Below are 14,117 nucleotides of genomic sequence, written 5' to 3'. Positions count from 1 at the left end.
CTACCACCAACATTGATGATATAAGCGATATTTTTGATGATTCATAAACAAATAAAAATTTTGAATGCCCACTCTTATTTTATTTGAAATTAGGAAAACATTTCGTATTTTCAGCCGCAAAATACTAAATTCTCAACACATCGGATATTATTAATGGATAGAAGTTTTGAACGGTAAGTCGCAAAGAGTTGATTCAAACACCAATAGATAGATAATTGGAAGAACTTTCTTTCATAAACTGAACGTTTTTATGTTGGACCTACCGTTCGACCGTAAATCAAAAAAAAAATCAAATTTTCCAAGATAACGGCCTTTTTTGGTGGTCTTCCACCAACCGGAAATCCCGGGAATTTTTTTCCCTTAATAAGCACCGCTAGTACTTCCAAATACCGTTGGAATTAGCTTGTTACTAATTTGTTCTACGTCAAATACTAATTCCCCTGCCTCAATCTACACTCAAAAAGAATTAAAAATTAGTTGTTCATTATTTGATTCAAGCTTTTAATCATAAATTAGTCTCATTTATTGTTCATGGGCTCACGGCTTTCATTGAGACGTTAAAACTACGCGAAGAAAACTTAAGTCAAGGATCAAAATGGTCCACATCCGCATAGTGAACCTAACCCTAACCAATCCAACCTAACAATTTAACAAACCATGATTCTTCTGTTACTATGGATAGTTGCGATCTTATCCCGGTCCAAGCTGTTAAAATGGATGAAACATTTTCATAAATCAAAGTTAAACTTATAAAAAGTTTAGTTAAAATAATTACCTTCTTAAGTGGTTTGATAACTGTGAAACACAGACGCAAGTACGCCGACCGTTAAGCCTATTTTGAATTTGAAAATGTTTCGCGCCTCGTGAATATGCGTTCGGGAGCTAAAAAAAGAGAGCAACAGCGCGTGCGCTGTGTTTCGGGGCATAAAAATACACCCTTTTCCCATTAAAACACCCTTCATAGGTTAAAGAGTTAGTAAGGGTATGATAATACACCACCAAATATTAAAAGGGTTTTCATTAACACCTCGGGAGGTGCTAAAACACACCTAAAGGAATGTTTTGACAAAAAATACCATTTTAGGTACTGATTCACACCCCAAAAAACCCTCTCTTTTACAGTGTAGTAATCATTATATCATACTTAAAGGTAGCGCATCGAAGGGCCATTCACAGAAATTTTCTATTCGTTACGATGTGGCTAAAATTATGAGCCCAGCCAGAAGAAAATGGCCCAGCCCTTGGGTTTGTTTCGCGATCTTTACCTAACCTTCTCTCCCGTTCCTTCTGGTCTCATAAAACTTCGAGGTAAGACTTGTTTTGGTAAATCGATTTCCCTTTTCCTCACGACATCGACAGTGCACAGTGACCTCATAGGGGGCTTAAGTGAAAATCCCCCTCTCTCTCCGACTACGCGGCGCCACTGCGGGCTTTGAACAGTTATATGGCCACATATTGGTACAGGTGCCTTTTTTTCAAGGACAAAGATGGCAATTGGCTTCCTCCTGAAACTAACTTCCGTCTGTTCCTGGAAGACGTCAAGGCATGCTATCCTGGTCCAGGGAAAAGGCCGTGAACAATTGAAATTGGCGTGTCGGAGGAAGAATTGAACGCTCTGAATCCAGAGACACAGCCGGCGTTCCTTATTGGGGGTCAAAACGAAGAAAACACGGTTGAACTCAGCGATGAGTGAGGTCGGTTTTCTTCGTTTTAGGCTGTAGGCAAGGGGATTCAATATCCTGGGGAGTTTTCATTTGGCAGCCCCCCCCCTACCTATATACTGTCGACATCAATGTCCTGAGTAGTTTTGATTTGGCAGGGCAATGAGGTCGACATAATATAGGTAGGGGGGCCTGGCAAATGAAAACTCCCCAGGATATTGAAGCCGGCAGTAGGCAAGGGGACATGCCATAAAAAATTCTCCATGAGAAACGAAGTGTGGCCACCTCGAAGTGGTGTTTCTCGGGTAACGCTAAGTGCCAAACATTACTGCATAACCATAAATATATTTATTTATACATATTTATTTCAAATTCATGCTTACAATATTTACTTTTCGTAAGGGCCTAAGTCAACTAGCGAATTTTTCTATTTAGTTCTTTCCTGGTAATTTCAAACCCTTTCCAAAATATCGCTGTTTGTGTTTAGATATTTCAAAAAGAATAAGACGCCTTTTTCAAAATATTGCCGTAAAATTTGACGCCTTTTCCAAAATATTGCCGTAAAATATGACGCCTTTTCCAAAATATAGCCGTAAAATATGACCCCTTTTCCAAAATATTGCCGTAAAATTTGACGCCTTTTGCAAAATATTGCTGTAAAATATGACGCCTTTTCCAAAATATTGCTGTAAAATATGACTCCTTTTCCAAAATATTGCTGTAAAATAAGACTCCTTTTCCAAAATATTGCTGTAAAATATGACTCCTTTTCCAAATATTGCTGTAAAATGTGACTCCTTTTCCAAAATATTGCTGTAAAATATGACTCTTTTCCAAAATATTGCTGTAAAATATGACGCCTTTTCCAAAATATTGCTGTAAAATATGACGCCTTTTCCAAAATATTGCTGTAAAATATGACGCCTTTTCCAAAATATTGCTGTAAAATGACTGCTTTTCCAAAATATTGCTGTAAAATATGACTCCTTTCCAAAATATTGCTGTAAAATATGACGCCTTTTCCAAAATATTGCTGTAAAATATGAAGCGTTTTCTAAAATATTACCATTTTTTTCCAAATAATTTGCATAATTTTGCCTTTACGTTCATTTGCTTCCCAATTATCTTGCAAAAACTAGATGATTACTTCATTTACAACCCAAATAGAATGTAACCTTTTCTGAAATATTTCTCAACTAAAATCCGCCTTTTCCAAATTTCGATGCTTACTTCTTTTACAACTCAAATGAAATGAGACCTTTTCCTAATTTTTTTTCTCAATTAAAATCCACCTTTTTAAATATTATTAGCATAAATCTCATAATTTTTGTAGATTTACCTTTTCTTAGTAAGATCTAGAATAAGCTATAACACTATTTTCGTCGCGAGTCCATTTGGTAAGATCGAGCTCGGCTTTTTCTGGAATTCTCGGGGGTTATGGTAAATACATGCAATTTTAAAATTTTCCAAACATTTTTGGACCAACTTGCGGCGGGCTTAGAATTTTTTTACTATTTTTTCCGAACTCCCCGCGGTCTAATTAGTCAGAAACCGCTGTTAGTTGAGTTAGTTAGATAAAGTGCAATCCTACCTGAAGGTAAACCACCCTTAGCAACTATATTTTTTAAAAAATAAACTATTGGATGGATTTCGTTGAAATTTTAACAACACTTTAAGGGCCCGAATTGTAGTTCTGTGGAATTTTTTAAAAACAGTAAGCAGAATATTAAAAAAGTTACAACCAATCAAAAAACCACCCTTATATATTAGAGTCAGTATGAAGTCTTATATAAAAAATTTACTTTTGCTTTTGTTAGGTGTATCTCAGATCAACTATTTCAAGTGTATCTAAGGTTGTAACTGAAAATTTGTCACTGGTATGAGGTTTATCTCAGGTCTTTGCAAGTGATAATTTGTCACTAATGTCGGGGGTCTTTCGGCTCAATAATGGGTGATTATTTGTCATATATGTTGCGTGTCTCTCCGGTGAATAACGAAAGATCAGGTGTCCCACAGGTTTATAACAAGTGATAATGTGTTACTTATCACCACGTGATAATCACGTGAAGTCACGTAATATTTACCAAAACAGTCGACGTCCTTCATATGTGAAATCTCAGATTAATAACCCCTGGATATGAAAGGCAAGCAAAACCGGGCGCCCTCAGACGGCAAAACGTAGAACTTTGTCACCCCATGCAGATGACGCAGTTTGAATTGTATGGTTGTACCGGCAAGGCCTATTAAACGTAAACGGTTTTTTTTTGTGTCTTCGAAGACCATTATTGCTTTTCTGTCATTTGATTTATCAAATTTATAGTTTAATCTTATTTTTACATAATAAAAAACCAAAAACCTACCTAATTTAGTGACCAAAACCTCCGGACCAGGTACCGGGATGATAAGAGAAAAAGAAACGGGAACAGCGGATAAAAAGTAGCCGAGGCTTAAAAAAGCATGGAGTAGCAAACGCGGTCACGCGCTTACTGAGTCTGTTTGGGGTAACTTTTTTCCAAGTTTTGACTATAGGGGCGCTAGAGATGCCGATGCCCTATTCAAGTATGCCTCCCTATTTCCTTTCATATCCAGGGGGTTATTAATCCGAGGTGAAATATTAGAATAATTTTTGGAAATAATTGGTCTGTTTTAAAGTGAGGACGGGGCCTAAAACTTTACAACATGCTAAGTGAAGCGAATTTTTTTTTGATGAACAGTGTAGGCCTACGCATTACTATACCGGACACCAATAAGCTCATGGCGAGCTTTCAGTAGACAGCGCACTTTTTATTTCCGAAAAAATCCTTCTGTTTTAATTGGTTTGAAGTATTTGATATAAAAATACATGCTTTAATTGTTTATAAAAATTAGAGTTAGGCTTAACAATCCACGATTGAAACATTAAAAATTTTAATAGGAAAACAATTGTTAAGTTTGTTAATGATTTAGATGTAATTTTCTAAATCTTAAACGAATAGAAACGGTTATTAACTTGTTAGGCCATTTCAGTCTCCTTTTTATAGCAAGGGACAATCTCTGACGCAACAGAGCTGCGAAATAGCATAGAAATAAAGGTGGGACTTTATTCAGGATGTTTAAACAGTTGCCGTAACCAGCCGCTTATTTGTAAAAGATTGATTTGATATATTCCAAATTTTAAAAACGTTGGAATTTTCAAAGATTAAAGATGTTTTCTAGTTTTTGTATCTTAGGAGTCTTCGAAGACCAAAGACTGTCTCCTAATTGACCACAAAAAAAAAAACAACTTTTATTTACATCCAATTAAAAAAAAAATACAATACCAAAAATTAAGAATTCACCTGGAAGGTTTCTTTGGTAATGGAATTTTACTTTGTAATAGAGCTAGAGAGTCTGCGGATCGCGTCATGACACTCGATACTTCACCAGAAACCAAAGGTAAGACATCTTTTTTTTGACTGAGTCTTGTTCTGGGTGATGGAGGTGTTAAAGGAGGCATGATTTTGCGACGAGGAGTGGAAGGACTATTGGCTGGACTACTGTTGGGTGAAAAATTTGGCACGCCCCTCGGAATCCTGCTAATTATTGGTGATTGTGGACTTCTAATGAAGTGTAGAGAGCAATGTAATCACAGAAATCAAAGTTGTAGAAAGGAGTGAAAATTTGATGCACTTACTTCGATAACGATTTTTTTAGAGGGTCATATTTTGACGATCCTCCAGAAGGTAAATAAAGAGATAGAGAACGCTGAGATCGATCTTCGCTTCTTTGATCTATAAAAATTGTTGGATTTCAAAGAACTTGCCGCGATTTCTTCCAAATATTTTTACTAATAAATCTACATAGCGCGTGTCACTGAAATTTTCCTGTTTTTGAAAGTGCAATTTGTCATTTAACAAATAAATCTTACGCTATTTAATAAAATCATTCGGGGATATTTCCTAAATGTTTCACTATGCAGAACAGCTGATTAAAGTTAACTTGAATTCCCACTAGAACCACTTCCGCCTTACTTAAAGCGTGCTTTACTATTAAAGAGTAATTTCGCTGCACATAATGACCGGAATTACCAACTAAATTGTTGATCTCATTCCATTTTACGGGATGATGGTGACAAAGGTTTTGGTAAATTTCAATCAACGCAAAGTAAAAACATCCAGAGTTCAAAAAATAATGCCCAATTAAGTTTAGTGTATGGGGGTTTAAAATCTTAAAAATAAGAGAAATTAAAAAATGATAAAACTTACTTGTTAAACCTTTTCGCCGTGTTGGAAGGGTTGAGCTTTTATTTGCTTCTCGCGTAATCCTATTGCTTTTTTTTGGTCTTTCCCAAGAATGAGTACTGAAAGGCCTTTGTTGACAAATTGTCGGAATTTTCGCTCTTCTCGGAACTATTTTGGTGTTTCTAGCCTCTTGTTTTACCTAATATTACATAAAAGATTGTTTATAATATCTATAGCATATTGATTGAAAATATAAGCGCACCCACAATAGTTATATAAATAAAAAGTTAAATTTACACATATATTAGATGACGTTCCTGAGTTGTTTGTATGACTATCCCAGAGCCTTTTCTCCGCTTCTTCTTTCTTGATATCTTCTAAGTCAACTACGATATCGAGATTGCAAGACGACCGTCGAGCAGTCACCTACAGAATAGCGTAAAATGAAAACCACAATCCCAACCTTGGTTTGCTTTTTCGTGTGAGATGATGTTTTGGGTATATTAGTGTAAACTTGGAGGGGACTCTTAGTAGTAGCCGGAGATTTAATAAGGGTTGTCAATCACAAATTGATAAGGCCAACCTGCTCGTGCTAGTGAAGGAAATAGCTTGTCAAATAATTTTTTGGGTTCGATTTTAATTATCATTTCCACAAATTTGATAACTCAACAAAAGTGTGGATTTTGTCGTTAAGTAATCACGCATTTAATAAATTAACAAAAGCGTGGATTTTGCCGTAAAGATCATCCGAGTGATAATAAAGAATCGTGGCAGTGAAACGTATAGTAAAAGCAAGCTAGATTGACTGGCGGAGTTGAGTAATTAAAAATTTGATCTCTTTTTCCAGTACCAACTACATAAATGGATCTTTTTCTTTCCTTTTCAAGAACGATTGGAATACGGTCAGTTTGACCAGAAAATGTGGTCGAGGCCGTACAATAACGCGCATTATACCCAAGGCAAAATGTTAAATTTTGAACTTCATGTTCAATAATTATATGCATTAAGTATAAGAAAATAAAAATATAGTCATTTTATAGTCTATTATAAAGGCTATAAAATAGTTTCCTCTATACGCGGCGAATTACGTCAGTTATGGCTGAATACCCCCAAACTATAATCATACCTGACTTGGCACCCAATATGTTCGTCCCTAACAATTTCAGAAATCAAAATCCTAGCAATATTTTAAGCTAGTTTGAACATGAGGACCGAGTAATGCGATATGAACAAGAGTAGGTCACTAATAGAACCTCATCTGGTCTTTCAAACCACTTTTAAATTTTTATACTTACGTACATTTCAAATCAGATACGTACGTGTCTCAACGACATTTTAAGAAATACAGGGGGTTCCAAAACATGTCGATTGAAGAACAGTGTGTTATTAGGGTGATTATGAGCAGAAATTTCCCCCTATTCAAATTATGATTAGTTTGTTTTAGGGATGACTCCTTAGATTCAAGAAACTGAAAGCCAGTGTAATTTGATTAAGGGCTCATCCGTAAAAAACGCTAATTACAACTTGAAAACAAGAGGCCCGGACGACAAAAGGGCATAGGACATATGTTTACGTTTGGCATAAGAAGTTCAGAGGAGTATGACGCAACTACTGCCAAGGGTCGAGCTCGGGTAGTTTAGAAAGTTGTTTCTCATTAAAGTTGGTTCAGAGACGAACTTAAAGGGACTGGAAACAGGTCATCGGCGGTGGGGTAAAAATTTTTTGAAATACGTCAGAAGCACGTGACTGAGACGAGGCGTGGTTCAAAGAAACTGTGTTCGTTTCATTCCGAAAACCACCACTTCAGTGAATTGGCGCTGCAATGTCGGGAACACAACTACTTTTAAATATCCCTCCGCAGTAACGCGTGACATCAAATCGCCTGCCACATGACCATATTCTTCCAATCAGATTGGCAAGGGATCCGGAAGAGTCTTTGTTTTGTCTTTAGTGCTCTCTCTCGCTCTGCCATTTCTATTTTTATACGGATACTTGTTAGTAACATCAAACATGAAGCCTGTGAATCTAATTAAAGCCCAAAATGTGAAAGTCAGGGAAAGTAATAGGACTCAAATCAGTTTGTTAACGTCGTTTGAGAGTTTTCAAAGAGAAAAATTATACTGGGTTGATCAGTGCGTTAGATGTACTGCCACTTGTGGTAGTCCTAACCCTAGGCCAAGGCTTAGTGTTTGTGTCGGTCCTCCTCCTGTTGGAACTTGTCATTTCGAAGATATGGATGGCTCCACAATTTTCATGAGAAATCAAGCAAGGAATAACAAGCGTGATTTTCGATGCAATGAACATTTCATTAAGCATTTACTTTATATTCATGAAAAGTACTGCAAATTTTGCTATGGGGGGTGTAGTCTTGACGGTAAAGAAACTCAAACGGACCAGTCAAATCAAACTGATCGGGTAGAAGTTTCAAATCAGGCAAATCAAACTGACAGGATAAATGTTTGCAACCAAGAAATTCAATGTTCTGTTGATGATCAAGAGTTTAATACTCCACGTGATGAAGTTGTTCAATGCTCCGCAAGTATTGAATTTAGGAGTAATGAACAAAATCAATTTGGAACGTTAGTTCCATCTCCTATTAAATTTAAAGAAAATGCATTGGAAGAGGAGAGAGATAATGCTGACTGTAACCGACAGTTTGATAATGCAGATTTAAGGTAAGACTTTGTTTTTGCTATTGTTTTCACACTGTTAATTCTTGTCCTTTTAGATTTCCTAATCTCCAAAGAATTACGCCAAGGGGCTCATCTAAAACTAGGTAAAGTTTGGATGTTTTGTTAAGAAATTGACCGAAATTCGCCAATGCATTTTCCGGCAGGGTTATTTAGCTATTTCGTATTATTAACAATATTTTTATACACATTTTTTCATAGTACCCCAAAATCTGAGAGATGTCGACGCAGACTTACGATTGCTTTGAATGAATACTCTTCTTGTAAAAAGACTAAAATTGACTTTGATGTTCAGAATGAGATAACAAGGTATTTGTGGAATATTTACAGACTGTAATCTGTTTTTTAATTCTGATTACTTATTTCTATTATTTCACATAGCGTGCATAATAATTCTTCAGTTGCTCATGCAATTGAACTATCAGATATACCGGAAGAGTCATATTCTACGCCTTATCTAATGGGGCAAAATGAAGCGACGTCTAATAAATCCAGGTTAGTATCAGTGTTCAAATTTAGTGAGTCTTTTGTAATGTTTGGAATTTTTCAGTGCTGACAATTCTTCACCACCGGAGGAACTTAATGAAAGCGTTCCAAGTTTTGAAACAAAGTAAGGCTTGAACTAGGCTTCTTGTTTTCAATTAAGTTACTAAAGTTGACATTAATTCATTCATAGCGCTACACTAGGAAGTTCTCATAATATGGAATTTGAAGAATTTTTCCTTGAGAACATAGAGCCCCCGGAATCAAAATTGTCAATGGCGAAATTTTGTTTTGTCGATACGGAAAAACTTATTTCAATCCTTGAAAAACAAATTCAACCTTTTTGTGAAAATAAAAGTTGCGGAAAAAGAATAGAAACAAAAAAGTATTTCAAAGGGGCCCATTTTCACTATACTTGGAAATGTAAGGCACGTCCTGCACATACAGGGTCGTGGGTTGCTGCAACTCCAGATTTGAATCTAAGAATTGCTTCGAGTGTATTGTACTCGGGAAGCTCATTTTCTAAGGTAATTATTTTTTCTGAAGTTATATTTATGGTTAGTAACATTTGCCCCATACTTAGCTGGAGACCTTTTTCTCAATGATGGGAGCTCAAATTATGAGTGATACCACGTTATATAAACTCCAAGATCAGCATTGCTATTCCAGCGTTTTGCAATTATGGGATTCGGAACAAGTTTCTTTGTTAAATCAATGCAGGGACCCGTTATTAATTGCCTGTGATGCCCGTAATGATTCTCCTGGGTACTGCGCGAAGTATTGTACCTATACTGCTATAGATATGAAAACGAGCAAAATAGTTGCCATAGAGTTTGCCGAAAAATCGGAAACTAACAATAAAAGCCCGAATATGGAGGCTCTTTGTCTAAGGAAGCTACTAACAAAACTGGAAAAACATTGTACCGTCAGAGAAGTGGTAACAGATGCTCATCCTCAAGTAAAATGCATTCTAAGTAAGTGTTAATAATTTTTAGGCATGGGGCGAATAGTGATTTTTGTCTTATTTGTTCGATTTCGCCAATTCAATTTTAGGAGACGAATATCCTCACATTATACATTCTTTTGACATATGGCATGCATCAAAGAACTTAAGAAAACGCCTAGAAAAAGTATGAATAATTTGATAGGGCCAAAGGTTTACTAGCGATTGTTGAGTCAAAAATAATTTAACTTCTATTCACCCCCCCCCCCAAATGTACACCCCTAATAAAGGTTATGATTCGAGAGGTTTACGGATGATCTCTTAGCTAAAATAGCAGTCTTTTAGTTTCTTACTTAACCCACTATACTACGATCCTAACATCATGTATCAATTTTTATCTCAAACAGACAGCAAAAAAGGCAAATTGTTCGGATATAAAAGACTGGGTAAATGACCTTGTTAATCATTTTTGGTTTTCATCTGAAAATTGCTATGGTGACGCTAATGAGATGAGAGTGCGTAGAAATTCAAATAGTTTCGAAAAAAAATTAAAATTATTTCATCAATTAGAGGCTCTGGCTGTCAGCATTACACCATATCACAAACGAGCATGAGTGGGGTAGCGATCAATGCTATCACGAAGAAATAAGTGAAGAAGAAGAGAGAGGAAAAAATTGGATAAACTACGAAAGTGTCGCCTACGAAGAAATGCACAATATAATATGTGACAAAGATTTTCTAAATGGGTTTGAATATTACGCCAACTTCCGGTTAGTAACTTCATAATGTGTCAGACTTCAAACATATATTTAAATTACAATGAATTGTTTCAGACACACTGGAGCGTTGGAATCTTTCCACTCGGTTATTTTAGCTTATGCTCTAAAGAAATTGCCATTCGGGTAAATAAACATTATCTAAGTTAAGTATACGTACTGTACAGGGTGTGCCATAATCATAACTTGTAAACAGTTGCCCATAGGGTAAAGCGTTTTGGAACACCCTGTATATATATCTATTTGTGTATATATAATTGAATTATTCCTTCTGTTAGTTTTAAGTCTTACGTTACAAGAAACTTATTGGCTGTGCTTGATCACAATTCAAACGTTCATCGTCCACAAGCTACAACTAAAGATGGAAGTCTAAGGCAAGCCTGAGCTTATTTATAAATAACTCTAGTTGAAATTAAAATTCCCCCATTTATAGGTTCAAGCCTAAGCTTTCCAAATCAACGTCAAAATGGACCGTGGTTCCAGTTAAAGTACCTAAGAGAACATCCATCTTTAAAGAACTCCTTGAATTAACACTTGCAAAAGAAGTTGTAAGGGAGAACAAGGACATGTTTCCTGACAATGTGATTGATCCAAAAACTGTTAAAATTAAATGCCCACCTAAACCAGAATTAATTAAATTAAGAATGGAAAAATCAAGATTTTCTCTACCAACAGAAAATTTCAACTTGGAAGAATTGCTACCTATTTCAGTTTGTGAAACTAAAGCATAAAAATTAAAAATCATTTCTGCAAATGCCTAAAGGTTTAAAAATCATTTCTGCAAATGCCTAAAGGTTTAAAAATCATTTCTGCAAATGCCTAAAGTTTAAAAATCATTTCTGCAAATGCCTAAAGTTTAAAAATCATTTCTGCAAATGCCTAAAGGTTTAAAAATCATTTCTGCAAATGCCTAAAGTTTAAAAATCATTTCTGCAAATGCCTAAAGGTTTAAAAATCATTTCTGCAAATGCCTAAAGTTTAAAAATCATTTCTGCAAATGCCTAAAGTTTAAAAATCATTTCTGCAAATGCCTAAAGGTTTAAAAATCATTTCTGCAAATGCCTAAAATTTAAAAATCATTTCTACAAATGCCTAAAATTTAAAAATCATTTCTACAAATGCCTAAAATTTAAAAATCATTTCTACAAATGCATAAAATTTAAAAATCATTTCTGCAAATGCCTAAAATTTAAAAATCATTTCTACAAATGCCTAAAATTTAAAAATCATTTCTACAAATGCCTAAAATTTAAAAATCATTTCTGCAAACGCATACAAATCAAAGTTTAATAACAATAGTTTACATTACATCCTTCCACCACGGCCCCTTCCTCTACCAGCGCCCCTTGCAACAACGGCTCTGAAACCAGTGTAAAGGCCATTAGCACTTGGATATTGTGCCCGTATTTTACGAACAGCGCAAGAAGGTACAACCTTTCGGTTGTGTTTCCCGAGTGGGCCATTGCACCAGGCAGTGAAAGCCTTGTACGCCGCATGCCTGTAACATCTGGTAACGTCTAGGTAACGGAAATTGGCCACTTCCCTCAACAACTGCATTTGAAGGTATAATCTTTCGCGATCGAGAATCAATTCATTGAATCGCCCATCAGTTACGCATCCTACACCTCTGAAACGTAATTATCAATAGCAATGTTTTATGCAAAAAATAAGGTTTATTACCTTCTTGTGGCACTGGCGTTGGCATTTCTGTACAATTTTCACACAAACACCAATCTGGTGCAGCTTGTACAGGTGTAGCGCTAGGAGAAGGCTCAGGTTTTTCACCATCTGGAATTACATCAGCATTATCTGAGCTTTCTTTCGGGGATTCCTGCTCTGGCATTTTAAATACCACTGTGGGATTGTTTTCTATTATGTCTTTTAAAACTGCGACTAATTGAGAATGGCTAAGTTTTGTAATCTAAAGGTAATGAAAATCGTTTATAAAAAAAAAAACAAGAAACAGTTTGGTTCGAAAATTTTATTTCCTTACTTGATCATTGTCGACTTTTGTGAGCTTTCTACCCGTCTTCGCGACAACGGCGTTTTTGGTCCTCTTTTTAGCAATACCACCGTTAACAGTGGTTAACTTAACACGCGCGATTTTAGGCTCTTTAGGCCTTGGCTCCACTTCTCCATAACCATAACTTTTGCCATTTGTGCAACCAACACAATTACCACATTTACACAGTAAAGTACATTTTATACTTGCTGCGCGACATGGACAAACATTACGTCCGCCTTTACTCAAACAATTACCTTTGCAGGTACAATATTGTTCATTATCCATGACACAAAATATAGCTTGGGTTACTCCTACAGACAGACCAAAACATAAAATGGCGTCGAATACTCGAAGTGCTAAGGAGTGGTTTCCCTTTTCCTCGTGTTGGCCTAATCACTGCCTGCAGGTCAAAAAAGAAGTTCCTAAATACAAAGACTAAGTGCCCAGTCCTACTCCATACGGAGTCTTTGGATCTTGGTGTCACGTGGTGCCTCTGACGTATTTCAAATAATTTTTACCCCCCCGCCGATGACCTGTTTCCAGTCCCTTTAAAGAACATGTTTTACCAGGGGTAAATAACGAAAGGAGTTGGAGACGCTAGCTTCCGTAGTGTAGAATACAGTGGGACTTTCAAACGTAGACACAGAAAAGAGAAAACGCCTCGGTCGCGCCGTCTATAATTCGAAATAAGTATGATATTTTCCAACCAATAGCCTGCCAGCAAAGTTTCGAAAGTCATGCTGGGATATCGATTTTCTCCTTTCTGCTAGTTTTCGTCTGCTTACGACTAAGTGACAATTAGGCTTAGAGTAAAGTTTATTCATTAAGGTGCACTTGAATTAGAAACATGCAATCTTAAAGTTGGTAAATTCCTTTTTCGATAATGAAATGGAATTAAATGTCGTTTTTGCATCCTTCAATACAGTTTTAGTTGTTTTAATTTCTTTAGTCACAGATACAGTCGATGATCCTGATCCCACAGTTCCCACTGGCACTGACTCGGAAAAATCACTAAGCCTTGGCTCACTGGGTCGACTCTGTAACCGCGCACTTACGGCAAAACAATTTTGAACACATTTTGAGGATTTCCCCGCCTTCAAATTGCAAATTGTTAACTTAACTTTCTTCTTTAAATCGCCGTTTACTCGCGATTGAATATAATAATTATATTGGGTTGATTTATGAGATGACTTCACAACATCGACACCCGCCATTTTACTTTACCCAGAATACCTTGCGGCGCGAGATTTTAAGGCAAAACTTTTATGGTTCTGGTCTTATTTACAATACAGTTCCAAAGATGGCACTACGTTAGTTACAAATTCTATGACGTTTCAAGGTCCCACTGTATTCTACACTA

At 36.2% G+C, this 14,117-nt stretch overlaps 2 protein-coding genes and 1 long non-coding RNA gene across 7 annotated transcripts; 2 read left to right on the top strand and 1 right to left on the bottom strand.

Annotated features, from left to right (window-relative positions):
* Nucleotides 1–7,570: 7,570 nt before the first annotated feature.
* LOC149719802 (uncharacterized) lies at nt 7,571–11,514 on the top strand. 2 transcript variants are annotated; one of them, XM_089855886.1, is made up of 13 exons: nt 7,571–8,535; nt 8,589–8,636; nt 8,752–8,859; nt 8,932–9,045; nt 9,101–9,160; nt 9,227–9,560; nt 9,617–10,007; nt 10,087–10,163; nt 10,384–10,422; nt 10,547–10,746; nt 10,810–10,878; nt 11,031–11,126; nt 11,186–11,514. In XM_089855886.1, the coding sequence occupies exons 1-13, from the start codon at nt 7,871–7,873 to the stop codon at nt 11,481–11,483; spliced, it is 2,499 nt and encodes an 832-aa protein (XP_089712012.1). In that variant the 5' UTR covers nt 7,571–7,870; the 3' UTR covers nt 11,484–11,514. The 2 variants fall into 2 exon arrangements, with proteins under 2 accessions (XP_089712012.1, XP_089711941.1); XM_089855815.1 differs by having other exon boundaries at nt 10,384–10,491.
* Nucleotides 11,515–12,011: 497 nt separating this feature from the next.
* LOC149719801 (uncharacterized) lies at nt 12,012–13,042 on the bottom strand. 4 transcript variants are annotated; one of them, XR_016375714.1, is made up of 3 exons: nt 12,746–13,042; nt 12,187–12,673; nt 12,012–12,112 (listed from the first exon to the last, which is right to left on the bottom strand). XR_016375714.1 is itself a non-coding variant. In XM_089856021.1 (3 exons), exons 1-3 carry the CDS (start codon nt 13,040–13,042, stop codon nt 12,372–12,374), a joined length of 546 nt encoding a protein of 181 aa, XP_089712147.1. In that variant the 3' UTR covers nt 12,012–12,371. The 4 variants fall into 4 exon arrangements, 3 of the variants coding, with proteins under 3 accessions (XP_089712147.1, XP_089712153.1, XP_089712142.1); XM_089856021.1 differs by having other exon boundaries at nt 12,012–12,379; nt 12,433–12,673; XM_089856027.1 differs by having other exon boundaries at nt 12,012–12,540; nt 12,605–12,673.
* On the top strand, nt 12,806–13,175 carry LOC149719800 (uncharacterized). Its single transcript, XR_016375821.1, has 2 exons — nt 12,806–12,942; nt 13,020–13,175. It is a non-coding gene; the product is annotated as an uncharacterized LOC149719800 (long non-coding RNA).
* Nucleotides 13,176–14,117: the final 942 nt, after the last annotated feature.

The sequence above is a fragment of the Phalangium opilio genome, unplaced genomic scaffold, assembly GCF_054372755.1.
Source record: "Phalangium opilio isolate 3A_F unplaced genomic scaffold, DU_Popi_V2 ptg000002l_1, whole genome shotgun sequence".
In the NCBI taxonomy this organism is placed as follows: domain Eukaryota; kingdom Metazoa; phylum Arthropoda; class Arachnida; order Opiliones; family Phalangiidae; genus Phalangium; species Phalangium opilio.
This window is presented reverse-complemented; position numbering and strand designations above follow the sequence as displayed.

Coding starts and splice junctions, on each gene's coding strand:
- LOC149719802 (XM_089855815.1), top strand. CDS start 7,871: ATGAAGCCTGTGAATCTAATTAAAGCCCAAAATGTGAAAGTCAGGGAA. Junction 8,536..8,588: donor TTTGATAATGCAGATTTAAG/GTAAGACTTTGT, acceptor TTGTCCTTTTAG/ATTTCCTAATCTCCAAAGAA. Junction 9,161..9,226: donor GTTCCAAGTTTTGAAACAAA/GTAAGGCTTGAA, acceptor ATTCATTCATAG/CGCTACACTAGGAAGTTCTC.
- LOC149719801 (XM_089856016.1), bottom strand. CDS start 13,042: ATGGATAATGAACAATATTGTACCTGCAAAGGTAATTGTTTGAGTAAA. Junction 12,674..12,745: donor CAAAAGTCGACAATGATCAA/GTAAGGAAATAA, acceptor CATTACCTTTAG/ATTACAAAACTTAGCCATTC.